At 40.2% G+C, this 16,641-nt stretch overlaps 2 protein-coding genes across 2 annotated transcripts; both read right to left on the bottom strand.

Moving 5' to 3' along the window:
• Nucleotides 1-763: 763 nt before the first annotated feature.
• On the bottom strand, nucleotides 764-1,800 carry LOC147549053 (uncharacterized). Its single transcript, XM_086668194.1, has 3 exons — nucleotides 1,519-1,800; nucleotides 1,283-1,432; nucleotides 764-1,132 (listed from the first exon to the last, which is right to left on the bottom strand). Exons 1-3 carry the CDS (start codon nucleotides 1,798-1,800, stop codon nucleotides 764-766), a joined length of 801 nt encoding a protein of 266 aa, XP_086524320.1.
• A 12,937-nt stretch (nucleotides 1,801-14,737) lies between these two features.
• Nucleotides 14,738-16,606, bottom strand: LOC147549052 (uncharacterized). Its single transcript, XM_086668193.1, has 2 exons — nucleotides 16,268-16,606; nucleotides 14,738-15,250 (listed from the first exon to the last, which is right to left on the bottom strand). The coding sequence occupies exons 1-2, from the start codon at nucleotides 16,604-16,606 to the stop codon at nucleotides 14,738-14,740; spliced, it is 852 nt and encodes a 283-aa protein (XP_086524319.1).
• Nucleotides 16,607-16,641: the final 35 nt, after the last annotated feature.

Below are 16,641 nucleotides of genomic sequence, written 5' to 3'. Positions count from 1 at the left end.
TGAATTGTCTTAGCTGTAGCATTGTTAGTAGTCCTAGATTGGATGATATTGCTGGACAATGGAACCTCCATATGACTGCTATGCCTCCTAAGTTCATTCCTTGTTCTTGGATTGCTCCTAAGCCTGGGTTTATCTTGATCAACATTGATGGTTCTTATAGTGCTGACCAGGCTGGTTTTGGGTGTGTCTTGAGGGATTTTGCAGGTGACATTGTGTGTGTTGTTCAAGCAGGAGCTTATCCTGTTAGTGTTATTCATCATGAGCTGCAGGCCATTGATGTTGGCCTGATTACTGCCTTGGCTTATGGATTTGATAGGGTGCAGGTGGCTACTGATTCAAAGTGGGCTTGTGAGTTGGTTAATAAGCCTGATGCAGTCCCTCCTTGGCAGTCTTTGAAAGTTTGGAGAAGTATCAAATGTAACATGGCCAAGTTTAGTGCTTTCAGTATTGATCATGTCTTCAGAGAGGTTAATTAACTTGCTGATTTATTGTCTAAGGCTAGGACAATAGAAGGGATGGAGCAGCTTGCAGCAGGGGACTTGAGTGATGCTATGAAGGCTGTGGCTAGTGATGATAGATTGGGTCTTATTAGAATAAGGCAGAGATGATGAAGGGTTTTCTTTTGATTGTGGTTTTCTTCTTCTTGTACTTGTCTTTATGGTTGTAATCTTCTTATGGGACCATATGTTTTTATTGGGTTGTTGGGGCTTGTATGGGCTGGGTTTTTATTGTTGATGTTTGTGTAGCCTTTCTGTTTTTGGATTCAGGTTTTCCTTAAACCTGCTGATATATGCAAAAAAAATTCCTTGCTCTTAGGAGGTTCCAAATGGAGCCTTCTATTTCTTTCCCACCAAATGAAGTAAAGGAACCCATTGAAAGCAAGCTTGCCCACAAAAGCAGCTCCATCCCTCCCTTTAAACACAGCAGAACACCATTCAACCTCCTTATCCCAATCAGTCTTGGTAATCTTAACCAACCCCAACATCTGAAGAAGCTTGCTCCAAATAAAGGCTGAGAAGTCACACTGAAAGAACAGATGATAATCATCCTCACTTGCTTTACCACAAAGAGAACAAAGAGGATCCACCTCAGTACCCCAAAAGAGCAGTTTACACTTAGTGGTAAGCCCACCCTTCAAAGCCACTCAAGAAATGAAATTGTGCCTAGGAATGTTATTAGTATACCATACCAAATTATGCCAAGAAACGACCTCCCTAGTCTTTCTCAAGGCCTCATAGGTGCACTTGAGCTGGAAAACCCCCTGCTCACTAGCCTTCCACACCTTCTTATCCTCAGCCCCCATATCAATAGGAATCTCAGCAAGTTTATTTACAATAGGACCAAGCAAGGCAGCCACATGACTTGGAAGGGACCAAACACCATCCACAATACAAGCATTCACATTAGCATTACCATGAAGTCTACTGTCATACTTAAAGGAATCAGAGAAGGAGGCATATAAAAGACCCAAAGGATGCCATGGTCAACTCAAAACTTAGTTTGAGCCCCATTACCCACCACATGAAATGCAAATTGAATACCAAATTGCCTATACTGAAGCAATCTCCTCCAAACCCAAGAAGAGTTACTAGGAATCCCCATTAACCAGAAATTCTTCTTCTTGATGAGATTAATTTGCACCCAGTCTACCCAAAGAGTCTTCTTATGACAAAAAATGTCCCAAATATGCCTAAGGCAGCAAGCAATATTCAACACCACAAGGTTTCTAACACCCAGACCACCCTCAGCAGTAGGAAAGCAAATGGACATCCACCCAATGGCAGCCTTCCTTCCTCCCATGTTTGGCCCAGACAAAAGGAATTTACTCAACATCCCTTCAATCTCCTTAAGCACTCTTTTGGGAAGATCAAAGACACTCAGCCAAAAGAGCACCATGCTTTGCAAAATGGATTTAACTATAACAAGTCTACCTGCAAAGGAAAGAAACCTAGTCTTCCAAGAGTGAACCCTACTCAACACTCTATCCATAAGAGGTAAGCAACTGCATAATTAAGCCTAGAAGATATGAGAGGAACACCAAGATACCTAACAGGTAAAGTAGCACTCTCAAATCCCAAAATCTCCTTGAAAAGCACAATGTTAGCATCATCAACCCATGCTGAAAAAAGACAACTCTTCCTCTGATTTACTTTGAGGCCAGTATAAAATCATAGGCTTTATGAAGATCAATCTTCATAGCACATCTAGGAGGCCCCACAGCCTTATGGTAGTCACTAGACAGCTCATGAGCAAGGAGAATGTTATCTTTGAATACATCTACCAAAAGTAAAGCCAGATTGACAAGGGCTCACCACCTTAAAGATGACATCCTTCATTCTCAAGGTAATGATCTTAGTAATTCACTTATAAACAACATTACAACAAGAAATAGGTCTAAAATCACTAACCCTAGAAGCATTACTAGATTTTGGGACTAAAGTAACCAAAGTAGAATTTACCTCACCCAAAAGCTTACCAGTAGCAAAGAACCTCTCAATAGCCTTAATGAAATCTTCCCCTACAATGCTCCAACAGGCCTTGAAGAAATGGGCTGAAAAGCCATCAGGGCCAGGAGATTTGTCTGATCCAATAGTAGAAAGAGCATGGACCACCTCCTCTCTGGTAACCCCCCTAACTAACATAGCAGCCTCAATATCATCCAACACCTGCCCAAACTCCATATTATTAAGAACCTCAGGCACTCCCCTCTGATAACTAGAGGTCCTAAACAAATTTTGGCAAAACTCCACACATTCATGAGCTACCAACTCAGTCCTAACAATCTTTTCACCAGCCTCATTGTAAAGGAAAGGAATATTATTCCTAGACCTTTTCTCCTTTAAAGAAGCATGAAAGAACTTAGTATTATTGTCCCCTAAGTGAACCTTCTGCACCCTAGACTTCTGCCTAATCATGGCTTCCTCCTTCCTTGCCATTACAGAGAAGTTTGCCACAGCTGCCCTCTCCTCCCTCCTAGCATGCTCACATGAAGGATCAACCTTCAACTGATCCTGAAAAGCCTCCATCTGCTCCCTAGCCAACTGAACTTTAGAAGAGTAGTCCTTAAATCTCTCCTTCTTCCAAACAAGCAAAGCAGCCTTAACCTTCTTCAGCCTGCAGACTAACCTATACATAGGGTTACCAGTAACTTGCACCTTCCAAGCAGCAGAAACCACCTTCTCAAAGTCCTCCTCCTCTGTCCAGAAGTTAAAGAACTTAAAAGGCCTAGGTCCTACACCATTACCTTCAAACAAACCCACAATACAAGGAGAGTGGTCAGATACTCCACAATTCCAGAATTCAGCTTTAGCAGAAGAGAATTCCTGCACCCATTCAATGTTAACCAAAGCTCTATCCAGCTTAACAGCAACATGCCTGTCACCACCCTGCAAATTAGACCAGGTAAAAAAGCAACCTGAAAAAGGACCATCAAACAAATGAGTATCCATAACACACTCCTTAAAATCATCCAACTCCCTAGGCTTAATAGCAGCCCCTCCTAACTTCTCTTCAACCCTTAAGAAGGAGTTGAAGTCCCCCAACACCAGCCAAGGCTCAAGGAGGTTCTGAGCAACACCCCTCAACTCATCCCAAAGCCTTCTTCTTTCCACAATAGAATTCTTAGCATAAATGCAAGAAACCACAAAACTTCTTCCATCCCTTAACACCACTCTAGCAGTGACAACCTGATCTGTCATAGACACTAAAGTAACAGTAATCTGGCAACGATCCCACAAAATCCAAATCCTTCCTGAGTTGTCACAACTATAATTGTGCAACCAACTCCAAGTAAACATGAGAGACTGCTTCACCTTATCCTTATTCCCAACATCAACATGGGTCTCTAACACACAACAAAAACACAAATTATTACTCCTAATGAACTTAACAACTTCTTTTATTCTGAGGGAATCATTCAATCCCCTCACATTCCAACAACCAAGATTAATCATTAACTAATCTAAGAGCAGCCCTCCCCTTCAGCCTCTGGCCTGAGTGAAGCCCTGACAAACTCCCTCCAAACTTAGCAACCTTCTCAGCAACTATTGCAGGATCAGCAAAAGTAGCACCCTCATCCATTACCTTAGTACCATCTTGATTAAGCTCTAAACCTCCATTATCAACAACACACAATCTTTTTGAAGCATTACCTTTGCTAGACTCATCACTAACATCAGCCACAAGCCTTCTAGCACCATCAATAGCCTTATTCTTTCGAGATCTACGCACTTCAGTCCAAGGTCCATCATCAACCACCATAGCAGCCAAGTCAGGATGAGAGGAAGAGGCTATCTCATTCTTACTTTTTGCAGGGGGTTCCTTGAAAGGAACCTCACCCTGAGCACAAGTAGTAAGGAAACCTAAGCTCTTAGCAGGGGGTACCACAGGAGGCACCACACCCTGAGCACGAGCAGGACCAGCAGGAGCTACATTAGCAGCTCCAGCTACCCCAACATCCTCTTGAACATTCTGTCGAACAGGTGAGGTGCACTTACCCAAGGAATGCCCAAAGCCACCACAACTAGTGCACTTCAAAGGCTTCCATGCATATTCCACCTTAATATCAACTTGTTTAGAGTTCTTAATATCAAACGAGATTACCTCAGGCATAGCACTCTCCTTTGGAATCTCCACACAAACACGAGCATACGCCAATCTCGATCTCTTAGCTGTTGGTTCATCCACCATTATCGGCTTCCCCAAACTACTCGCAATCATGGCTAATCCTTTAGGGTTCCAAAGAAACATTGGGACATTCCTGTAGCAAACCCAAACAGGGAGAGTCCCCAATGTTGCTATATCATCCTCAACAAATAACCTCCAAGGACGAACAAAAAACAGTCGATTAACAATATAAAGAGGCTCCATCTCCACCACTCTATCCTCTTCCAAATCAAACCGAATAATAAAGAACGAACAGTCAAAAACATTCCACCCTTAGGTTTCCACCTAGAAAATAAAACCCTTCGAACCAGAGGGAAGGACAACCTCTGTCCTATAAGGAACCAATCAACAAATTCTCACACTCCTTTATCTCTTCAACAAAATCATCCAAATCAATTTGAGGAAGCTTACCCTCTTCACTAACAACAGGAAAAGTATAATCCAGCTTTCCTCTAAACTTCTTCTCACTAGAACGAAAAAGTGAAGCCCAACTCGTATCTCCCACTTTCTCCTGAGAAGCAGAAGCTTCAGCCTTCGAAAACGATGAAGAACCATTATCCTTCAAAAAATCAGAACCAAAACCCTTTGAATCAGCTCCTGCTCCCTCCATGAAAGCAGGAGGGAGCAAAAGCAACTGCTCCCCAGCCGCCAGCCCCACAAAACCGGAAACCCCATATCTACTCCAAAGTTATTATATCTATAAAACAAAATGCAGACACATATGCTAATATTCAAACAAATATTCACTCCTATGAACATTTCATACCTAAGTGCTTATAAAAAATATAACTCAAGGCTTCTAGTGTAGAACACCAATGTGTGCACCAAATAAGACTTGCACAAAAACACCCATTCTAAAAATAAAAGCATGCCAAACAAAGACATACTCCTCAGAATATAACTTCAACAAGCAAACCTACTTAATCTAAAATAGTAAAAAAAAAACTCGCACACAATATATAACTCAAAAAAGTTTACTCAGTACAACCAACCTAGTTATTTGATTTTACTAATCTAATAATCTGAGACAATTTGAACTCTGCCCCTAACATATTAAAATGCTTACCTAAACACTAATTACATATACCACTCAGATAATTTCAAACATCCCTCGAATATAACTCACATAAGATTATGTAAACTAAAAATGTTGTCCACCAAGTATAAAACAAAATCATATACTACCTAATATTATCACTATTACAATACAAACCCAAAAAACATGAAGTTATACCTATTCAACGAGGGACATTTTATAGGCAATGCCCTTCATCGTTAAAGGCAATGTATTTAGCAAGTGGTCAATTCATCTCTCTTCTATCTCTGTTGTCGGCGAAGGGAATCCTCCCCTTTGCCTGGAATGGAGAGAAGATAGAGCAAGAGAAAAGATTTAATCGAGGTCGTCGCCCGGCTCCGACCTAACGGCAATTGGCACCGTTAGGGGCAAACATTGGCTGACGCATTGCCTCTTAAACACACATTGCCTTCAACCAAACAAGGGATTGTCTTTAGCGAGATTGCCTATAGTAACTTTCGACATTGCCTATAGAATCTCACATTCAACAAAGTGAACCACTTTCATCCATGAGGATAGACCACTATACTCTTTCCACCACAGACAAATAATTCCTGTTATAAACCAAAAGTTATTTTTTGCAAAGATACTCAGTAAAATATACTACAATACTAGAATAAACGAAGTTTATCAATTCAAACACCACTAAGAAGTAGACAAGGTAATAACCCACGTTAATTTTGGACTAAATGGCTAAGTGGGTTGTCGTGACTCCTTATTACCAATATATTAATATGTCCCGAAAATAAAATGCATATAATATGTCAAACTAATATTATTATTGTTATCTTTTACTACATAAACGACGTTGGAACACTCATATGAAAGCACTGTAATATTTACTAGAATAAACGAAGTTTATCAATTCAAACACCACTAAGAAGTAGACAAGGTTATTACTCCACGTTAATTTTTAAATGGCTAAGTGGGTTGTCGTGACTCCTTATTACCAATATATTAATTATAAAAAGTTGAGGCTGACAACTCCTAAATTAGGAATTAAAAATAGTGTTGGTCAAACGAACTCTTTGTGAAGAAAACCTGTTTGTTAAGGGCAAGTTCAACGTTAAGGGCTTTGGTTTCTAAATTCAAATTTGGGAGCCCCAACCTTCCAACCGGGAGCCCAGGGGCTAATAGTTTTGTATTTTTTATTTTTTTAATTTTTTAATTAACTTTTTTTAAAATGTTAATCTGTTCCGTTCCAATTCTTTCTCCAACTTTTTTTTTCTATCTTTTCATAATTCTCTTTCTCTTTAGAATAATATCAAATTATAATTTTGTATTTGAAACTAATAATTTGTAGTTGAAAATTGAAATCAAAATTCCGCACACGCACATCGTACACGTACATAATTTGGATTTGGAACCCCTGTTGGAAGCCTGACACTTAGGGATGTCAACGGGGCGGGTTTGGGACGGTTCATCCCCTTCCCAATTCCGTCCCGTGAGTAAACGGGTTTTACCATTACCGTCCCAATAATTAATCGGGGTGGATATTCAATTACCATAACCGTCCCAATTAAAAATTGCTAAACCATTACCGACCCGCCCCGCCCCGTTTAATATAAAATGAGTCGGGTCGGGTCGGGTTCAAAGTATTTTGTTTCACAAAAGTTATTTTAGTTTGAAGTAACATAACAATTGTTAACAAAATTTTGTAAGACTTTGAGTTTATCAATCATAAACACTACAACTACTTAATAATATAAAACATAAAATAATTAAATTGATAATATAAGATTAAAGTTTTAGAAACATAACCTTAAATAAAACAAATATTTAATATATAACATACTAATCGGTTCGGGGCGGAGTTTACTATCTAATACCAAACCCGCCCCGAACCCGATTAGTTTTTTTAACTTCATACCAAACCCGAACCGTTTAATTAACGGGGCGGTAAAACCCGTCCCATTAGGGGCGGGTTTGGGAAAAAACCCGCCGGTTCGGGCCAAATTGCCACCCCTACTGACACTAGAGTTCAAAAAATTTGAGAACTCCCAAAATTGGGAGCCCGAACCCCTACATTGGACTTGCCCTTGTTGAGTCGTTTCCACTTTAGAAGTGGGTGGAAATAACTCCACTATCACACCCCCCTCAACATCCCCCCTCGAAGTCTAATGCTCGATTCCCGTGTCAATTAGTATCCCATCTGATACATCACATCATTTAAACTTTCTTGATATCCGTGTACAACTGTAAAAGACAAACGATTAACTCCTAATCCGTTTGAGCGTGGCCACGCATTTTCAGTTGCTACTCATCAAGTGGCCTTAAGACACTTTGTACCTAATGTGATTAGGATGACACAATCCATTCTTGCGCTCCCAGTTAACTTCATGTCTATCCTGTCCTTTCCAGTATCTGCCTTTATAACCTCCTTTTACGGCGTGACGTTTAACGGAACCAAAGTCGGACATTCCTTACATAAGATGAGTGGAGCACTCATGTTTTTAGGAATCTCTCCAATTGTCTTTTATGAGAAGTATTTTGACGTTTCATCACGAGTGATGTACTTCTCATATCGAGGGTTATCCAGTGTATAACCTTTTACACACCCACGTAGTCGAATTGAATACTCCTATTCTATAGCCCATGAAATTGCGCTATCTCATCGACATCCCGTGCTAGTCTTCCTTAATCGTTGTTGTCCATGCAACGACCTGGACTAGGGAGATGATAATAAATATTCCAAGTTTACTTAATAGGGTTTCATTCATCAGATCACGTATCTGACAAACCTATTCGGAATACTTTATTATCTGTGGACTGTCATTTAAGTACTAAACCAAACTTAGCCGACTACGAAATAATTAACTTTATTTCCGATAACGAGAGTTTGTAAATTTAAGCCTCTTCCGTAAAACTCATTTTTACCCGCTCAATTTACTTGTCAAGGTCTATTCTAAATGCACCCATGCCTTTAGACTTGTGTATGAGTCTCATACTTTGTCTTAGGTGACAGTTTAGTTTGACTACCGATGTAGTCCAGTTTAAACTTTGCTAATTATCAATTAATTTGAAGATTGCTATCTTCAACCTTGATAATTTCTAGTAACCTTTACTAGAGTAAGGCTTTTAACTCTCATGTAGTATTTGCAACAGTTCCCGGCCTAAACACTTTTATCCTACTTTCCTTCCATGTCTGGAAGTTTGCTACGATGACTTGTTTCAACTCTTGTACTACTTCATCCTTTAGCCTTCTAGGATGTTTTAAGTAGTGTTTCGGTTTTCCAATCCGAATTTAGATGTCTAAATGTTAATCATGTCCAACATGATTGACCTTATGTTTTCAAACATAAGTGTCTCTCTCATGCGTGCTTGCTCATCGGTGTCTTTTCAGACTCCGGGTTTTGCAATGCTCTTTGTCATGAGTTTTTGGGTCGAAATTCTTTTAGACTTTTCGAGTCTTAGATTTTTCGGTTTTGGATCTCAAGCGTCTCAGCGTACTGAGTTTTTCTAATCCTATCATCTTTCATGATCTACGCTTATAGACCTTTAGATGCCCAAAATAATATTTTATCCTTGTGTGTGGTCCTTTTATTGAGTCAGTACGTTTACTGTTACACAACATCTTATGTCGTACTCAATCTTTTGTATGTACTCTGCATACAGACCCGGAAGGTTTGTTGCTCCCACTTACCTTCTTGAAGTACGTGATTCTGAATTTCTTCATTCCTCAGGGATCAAAACCATTTTGATTGCCTTTATGAATCGAAGATTCTGACTCTTGCGTGCTTTAATCCGTCGATGGATTCTTTAAGCATGTGTATGGACATAACTGGACTAGGGAAATCCAATTCCTTTTGTCTAGTTTCGGGAAACTCGAATGTCTCCATCCTTCTCAGTTTTCTATTCTAGAAAACTAATTTAGGTCTTCCGTTGACTTAAATTATCAAACTACATGTCTTGATGAGATATGGATTCCATGATGATTTTTTGTTTCTAGCCAAAATCTAGAGTCAGTTTCCTTCTCTGCACAGGTCTTTTATCGCTTCAGAAATAACCTTTATCTTCTGAATCTTTGAAATTTTACTTTTGACCTTTTAGGGCTTTTGAACAACAATTTGGAATATTCTCAACTACTTCGAGATTTTTCCTTTAGAGACACTTTCAACTACTTTGAAAGTTCTCCTGCGAATTACATTCGCTTTTGTGCAGTCGGTTTTAAGATCCAATCTCTACCTTTTCCTTTTTCCGAGGAACCGCAGTTTTACTGTCTTTTAACAGTTTTGTTGCTCTTGGTCGGACTTAATCGGCTTGTACAATTTTCATGATTGTTCTTCATGACTCTTCATGATTTTTCTCATGATCGAATTAATTCGACTTGTACTTTTCTCCCACTTATTCTTGTAATAATTAGTATTTTTCTCCCAGAATACTAGGTATGCTAATTATTATAAGAATACTATCATGAGCAACAAACACTTTTGTTCTCTTGATCGGTTGTGGAAAAAGCCAAATTTCTTCTACAAGCTAAATTTTGTAACGCTTTTACAAGCTTAGCTGTTGGACGGATTTTCGGTAAATTAGTGGGATGCTATGTCTAGACTTAGTGGATTTTGGAGGATAGGGTTTGATTCGTGTTATTTCATCTTTATTTTGGACATTCCAAATTTGGATAGATTAGAAATACACCGACGATCAACCATCTTTTTCTGAGTCAAGACTTTCTTTCTTGTCGGTCGATTCATTGCTTCTTTAAGCATTCTTGGTTATTTTGGACATACCGTCCTCATCCTTTTGTGATTAGGATGAACCTGTTTATGAGAGTCATAAGTCTCTTTGCAGGTTTAACCAAGTTTAGAATCTTTTGGTATGTATTGTTAAATTAGCACTTTATAACATCTCAATATAGAAATAAACTTCTTTATTGATTCTCCATAATACTTAGTACAGAGATGATGTTAAAAACTAGAAAAACACTTAATCTAGATTAGTGCCTAAAGTAGACTCCAATCCCTTTCAGCATCCTTAGCAGTCTAGGCTTTTGCTCGTTCTTGGATCTTGTCTCCTTTAGCCAAATACTCAGTTTCCAGCTGCACCTGTACATTCACAATGATAGGGCATGTTAGGTATCCAATACCATATTAGGAATTTTACAGTATTTGATAAATTAACTGTTAATACCTGAACCGGAAACTACCATTTCGTTCTTCTTGTCCTCTTGGAACTTAGGGCAGTTTCTCTTCCAATGGCCCTTGCGATCACAGTAGAAACATTTGGTGTCAGAAGGAGGACCTTTGTCTTTAGGTTTGGCAACTCGTTTGCCTTTTCCTTTTGACGTAGTTTTCTTCTTTTGTTTCTCACCTTTCTTGAAACCCTTGTCCTTTTGTACCATAAGAACATCCTTCTTATTATCCACCTTTACTACCATCCTTTTCGGTCGTTAGAAGCATGATATGAAGTTCCTCCAATGTCTTGTCCCATCCATTCATGTTGTAGTTCATCTTAAACGGGTTGAAACCACTATGAAGGGAATGGAGGATAGTATTGGTAGCCGTCTGTTGGCTATAAGGAAAACCCAGTTTGGCCAGCTTACCAATGAGCCTGATCATCTGACGAACATGAGGCCCTACTGGTTTTCCTTTCTCGAGACGCATGTCCATAAGTGCTTTAGAGGTTTCAAACCTCTCTAATCTCGACTGTTTCTGGAACATTTCCTGAATTTGTCGAATAATGGAGCAAGCATCCATATCTATGAACTGCTCTTGAAGAGTTGGTTCCATGGTTGCTAGCATCAAGCACGTTACTGGCTCTGCCTTCTTCCGAATACTCTTTTCATTATCTTTCTCTTCTTGAGGAGTTTCTAGTACATTTTGCTTGCCTTCCATCCTGAGAACTATTCCCAGGCTCCTCTCCCAGTCGAGGAAGTTGTGCTCATTCAGCTTCTCCTTCTCGAGAAGTGAGCGGAAGTTGAAAATCTCATTTGTCATCTTAATTCTACATAAAGAAATGGCAAAGTTTTAAAACTTGTCATCGTTTTTACATTAGTTTTCACACATAATTCAATATAAAATCGTCCCCGATTGAATAAGTGATTCCAAGATCCCAGTTCTTCGGAGTAAAGCGGACTAGGGCCCTGCCCTTTTGACTTCACTGATCATACCATTATGACTGTTGGTTGATAGATTTCATTGATGAATGACTAATCTATCCTTTTGCCTCGAGTATCCATAACTCTTTTGCTGATCTCGTTGAGTAGAACCATTTAGACATGTAGGCCTCTTCTATAGACCTACCCGCACTGTCCCAAGGTAGAGGAGGTACTCTGCGAAGGCCGACCCACCTTCCTCGAATAAGGGCGCAAAAGGTGTCTTAATCTAGATAGGCACTTTACTCAAGATTACTTTGAGGGACTTTTACGCTAGTCTGACGTTTGTTATGGTGAACTATTTAGCCTAACTAACATCCACGACATAAAGCGTAAATAAGTAAGTAAATACGCACGAGAAAGTAAATCAAGCAGACATGGATCCTAGTATGGCCCCTAACCTAGACGATCTAATCTCCTTTGGTTTGCTTCTTGTTTCCTCTTTTGGTTCGTCTAGATCTCCATCTTTAAACCTCCATTGATATCTCCCACTCGCCTTTGGATTCCTTCCTCGAGTTTCTTCAATGGACTCATAGACCCTAAACTCTAATTACAAGACTCTAACGATTCGCAGATCGTATAAACTTGAAATTAAAATTAATTACAAATTATGCACCCATCTGTGCTTAAAACAAGAATAAATAAACACTTTCTATGGCCATACTAGTTGATGCACCCGAAAAGGTTGCACACCCAAGCGGAGGTATCAAGTAGTAATCCGGCAAAGCCGGGATCGATCCAAGGATAGGAAGGTAGTTTGGATGTCGAAGGGTCTTATCCCCCCAGTCTAGATATCAAATGCTAACTTAGCCTAAAAAGGAAAGGAAACAAAGATAAATGTTGGTTTTGATTGAAAGAGTAACGAAAAGAATAAAGGAAGCAAGTAAACTAAATGATGAGACATGAAAATGTCCCATCTGAATCTCTTAACTCGAGTTAGTTAGTCCATTTTGGGCAGTTACTCTGATAAATTACGTGTTTCTCTTTTCCAGGTGTCTTCTGTGGAATTGAGCTTGAAAAACAGATAAAATAGGGGCATTTTGGTCACTTTGGTGGTAAGGGTATTCTGGCCATTTGGTCAACTTTGGTGCTCGAATGAAAAGTAGAGTCGAGGACGAGTCCAACAGCGAAGACAGAGGTCAAATCGGAGTTCGGATGAGAGAATTATAGCTAGTTAAAGTTTGGATCAAAATCGAATCTTTCTGTAACACGTGGCACAGATCTAGCAGGAGGACGTGAAGCAACCCGACGGTGGGAATGATATTTCGGTACACTGTTGTGAAGAAGTGGGACGTCTCTGGCATTTTTCTAAGTTATTAACTCCATGCAACGCGGAGCAAGATAACTAAGTAGCTCGCAACGATCTATCGACCGGTTTCACTATGTCAACACGTGGCGTCATCCAGTTGGTGTTTCGTCTCTTTTCAGCAGCCCGCGACTCACTGAATCTCACCTTAATGCCAGCCCACTTTAACCGATTGGTGGATATTTCTCTCCTCCTCTCTTATCATCTAATCCTCTTTTAACAGAAAGTTTTCTTTTTAAGAAAACTAACAAAGAAATAACAGAGATTCAAATGGAAAGAGGGATTTGTGAAATCGATTGAGGGAGAAGATTGGGTTCGATGGATAAATTAGAGAAACAGATTTCTGAGAATATTTAAGAAATCTAATATGATATTTAGAGAGCAGAAGGAGATTTCTTCCACAATACAGTAGAGAGAGAAAGTCATGAAGATTAATTTTTAGACAGAGAAAGGGGAAGATCGACTAGATTTTATGTAGAGGGAAGTAAATCACAGAGATATTTGAGAAAGGAGAAGCATAAATCAAGAAGAGATTTCTTCAATCTCTTGAAATAGAAAGAGAGATTGAGGAGATGGGAGAGAGTGATTGAAGGAAAATCTTCTTATTAACTGGAGAGAGAGAGAGAGAGATAAGGTCAGTGAGATGTTAAAGATGATCTTTTTGAAAGAGAATCATGGAGCTTTCGGCTAATTATAGGAGTTTGAGAGAGAGAGAGAGAGTCGATTCCATAATATTTCCAGAAAGAGATTAAGAAATTGAGAGAGGGAATTCTAGGCTGAATAATATTTTCTTAGAGATTTAACTGATTTTATTCTTCTACATGAAATAACAGTAGATGGAAAGAATGAGCTGTGAAGATTACAGAGAGATTGGGAATGCTTTTTCTCTTTGGTTGATTTTGCTGGTTTGATGGATTCTTAGAGAGAGGATTTCACAGCTGAATATTTTATTGGAGAAGATAGATTGATAGAAGGAAGATAGAGGTTCCATTATTAGAGTAAACAGTAGAGACAGAAAGAGAGGATGAACCAGTTCTAATTCTTCTTCTTCCTCTTCTCTCTATATAAACAAATAATAGAGGCATCATCAAGGGGGATGAAGGAGGGGGACAGCAACTAGGACTTGATCAAACAATTGTCTCAGAGTTCTTCTCTGAGCTTCATGAATATCTAGAGAAAGAAGAAGAACAGTAGAGAGGCTTCTTCCCTTCTTCATTTTTTCTTTGCTGAGTTCTATAGAAGAAAATAGAGTAGAGAGTTGGAGACAGAGAGAACTGTAAACAGTGTTTTCATTTTCTTCTTCTAAAGAGAGAATTGTAGAGAGAGGCAGAATTCTATAAATTATCTTCTTCTTCTTTAACAGAACTTAGTTTTGGTGAAAAGAGAAATAAAGAGAGAGTACAGGAGTTCTTAAATCTTTTTTTTTGGTATTAATCAGCAGGCTAAGGGAGCCAGACCCAAAAACAACAGTCAAAAAACAAAAAGACCTAGCCTATGCCCTTAAGAGGAAACACTCCCCTAACAGGCCCATAAAAGCCCCCAAGATACAAAATATAACCCACCATACCAAAAATAAACAAAAACTCACACAAACTTATTAAAACAATAAAATGCATGATTTAGTTCTTCTCCTAACAACTCCAAGCCTATCATCTTCAATAAGCTGCACCAACTCAGGCTCAATATCATCTGTCCACAAGACTTCTTCTTCACCAATTGGTCTGCTTTTGGAGAGCCAATCAGCCACCTGGTTCAATTCTCTAAAAACATGTTGCACCCTGCTGAACTCAAACATAGCCATAAGCTTCTTGATTTTCCTAAACAGAAAACCAGCTTCCCAAGGAGGGACCAAGTGATCTGAAGTGAGAAAGGAACAGGCCACCATAGAGTCTGTGGCAATCACAACCTTAGATAACCTCAGCAAAGCTGTCAGCCTTAACCCTGCTTCAATACCCTGAAATTCATGATAGAGCACTGATTTAGGAGTAGCTTTTCCCCTCACAGCAGCCAAAACCTCTCCCAAATGATTCCTCACAACACCACCATAGCCAGCACTGTCAACAGCAAAAGACCCATCTGAATTGATAAGAGCAACACCCTCCTCAGGTCCCTGTGTCACGTACATATCCTTGAGCATGCATATGACGTGACGAGTGCTAGGAGAGCACGCACAAGCATATAGGCCGGAGGGCCGAATACGAAGTCGAAGTAGGGCAAGAGTGCTAGCAAGCTTCCTTAGGCCATGCACGGGGACATCCGTGGCATTCAAGACTTTGTCAAGGATACGAAGGGTCATTTGGACGAGAGTATGCCTGGTTAAAAGGATTGATGTTTCCTTGTGGAAATAGGCAAAACAAGAAGTTTGCACCTTAGGAGGGGGTGGTCTCCCTTCCTCATATGCATCCAGCATATGCCAAGACCTCGTGGATGGGAGCTCGCCCATCTTAGCATGGTATGCACGAAAGTGAGCATCCTCGTGGCGCAACCCATGAGGCCGGCCTAGCGTATGCGAGAGAAGCATATTGCACGGGTTCCCTTGTCATAGGAAATGGCTCGGGACAGTACCTGGAGATAGGTTACTGCGGGTTCCTTTGGAAGGTGTGTTGCATGTTCTCATGCCATGGCGAGGCGTGCGTCGTGCTAGCATATTCCATAAGGAGGATTGAGCTATTCAAGGGGCCAAGCCTTGATGTGCTATGTTGGGCATGAGGTAGCTTATTAGAGATGGATGCTTCTATGCCCAATGTCCGGATGGTAGCCGAGATGTAAGGTGCCGGATGCTTGAGACTAGATGGCAAGATCTGCATATGCGGCTTGGTGTGCTCCGCACATATGTTGGTATCCTTTATAGTGGGCGAGAGTCTATGACTCAAGGAAGCGTTATACGGGACGGCTCGAGCTATGCTCGTAGGTTGGGACACGTTGTTGTCATGCCGCATTGTTGGTTGGGAACCAAGGTGACTTGATAGTCGAGATGCTCCGAATATGTTCGGGAAGGCTGGCTATGTATTAGGAGGGAATGCATAGCGCCGCACGGCACGTTAGGATTTGATATTCCGCACTATCGACCCGTGTCTTTGAGCATAATATGCCGGGTCGACCTAACGGGACAAAAAGGCCGTGACACCTGCCACTTTAACTCCACAACAACAGGAATAGCAAAATGGAAATCAAGATTCCACTCATCAGCAACCCTCCTGCCTCTCATGGAATCAACACCTTTGATGACTACAGATTGAGCTTTCATCCTCACATCAGCAATGATCTGCCCCAACACCTCTTGGCTACTCCTAGCAGGTTCCAAATGCACTCTCCTATTCCTCTCCCACCAAATGTGATAGATAAACCCATTAAAAGCCAACCTGCCTAAGAGAGCAATGCCATCCTTCCCTCTAAACATAGAAGAGCACCATTCCACTTCCTTGGCCCAGTCACCTCTGGTAACTTTCACAATGCCTAGCACCATAGCTTTTCCCTCTTTCTTGCTTTCTTCTCATTTCT

The sequence above is a fragment of the Eschscholzia californica genome, unplaced genomic scaffold (genome assembly GCF_041429995.1).
Source record: "Eschscholzia californica isolate CP2 unplaced genomic scaffold, dmEscCali1.0.p SCAF_3, whole genome shotgun sequence".
Lineage (NCBI taxonomy): Eukaryota > Viridiplantae > Streptophyta > Magnoliopsida > Ranunculales > Papaveraceae > Eschscholzia > Eschscholzia californica.
This window is presented reverse-complemented; position numbering and strand designations above follow the sequence as displayed.

What these genes read in the sequence shown, in the direction of transcription:
- LOC147549053 (XM_086668194.1), bottom strand. Translation starts at nt 1,800, where the DNA reads ATGGGAGGAAGGAAGGCTGCCATTGGGTGGATGTCCATTTGCTTTCCT. An exon ending in TTCAATTTGCATTTCATGTG is followed by an intron (nt 1,433 to 1,518) that starts GTGGGTAATGGG and finishes GATTCCTTTAAG; the next exon opens with TATGACAGTAGACTTCATGG. An exon ending in TGGGGGCTGAGGATAAGAAG is followed by an intron (nt 1,133 to 1,282) that starts GTGTGGAAGGCT and finishes GTGGCTTTGAAG; the next exon opens with GGTGGGCTTACCACTAAGTG.
- LOC147549052 (XM_086668193.1), bottom strand. Translation starts at nt 16,606, where the DNA reads ATGGTGCTAGGCATTGTGAAAGTTACCAGAGGTGACTGGGCCAAGGAA. An exon ending in TTGTGGAGTTAAAGTGGCAG is followed by an intron (nt 15,251 to 16,267) that starts GTGTCACGGCCT and finishes TACGTGACACAG; the next exon opens with GGACCTGAGGAGGGTGTTGC.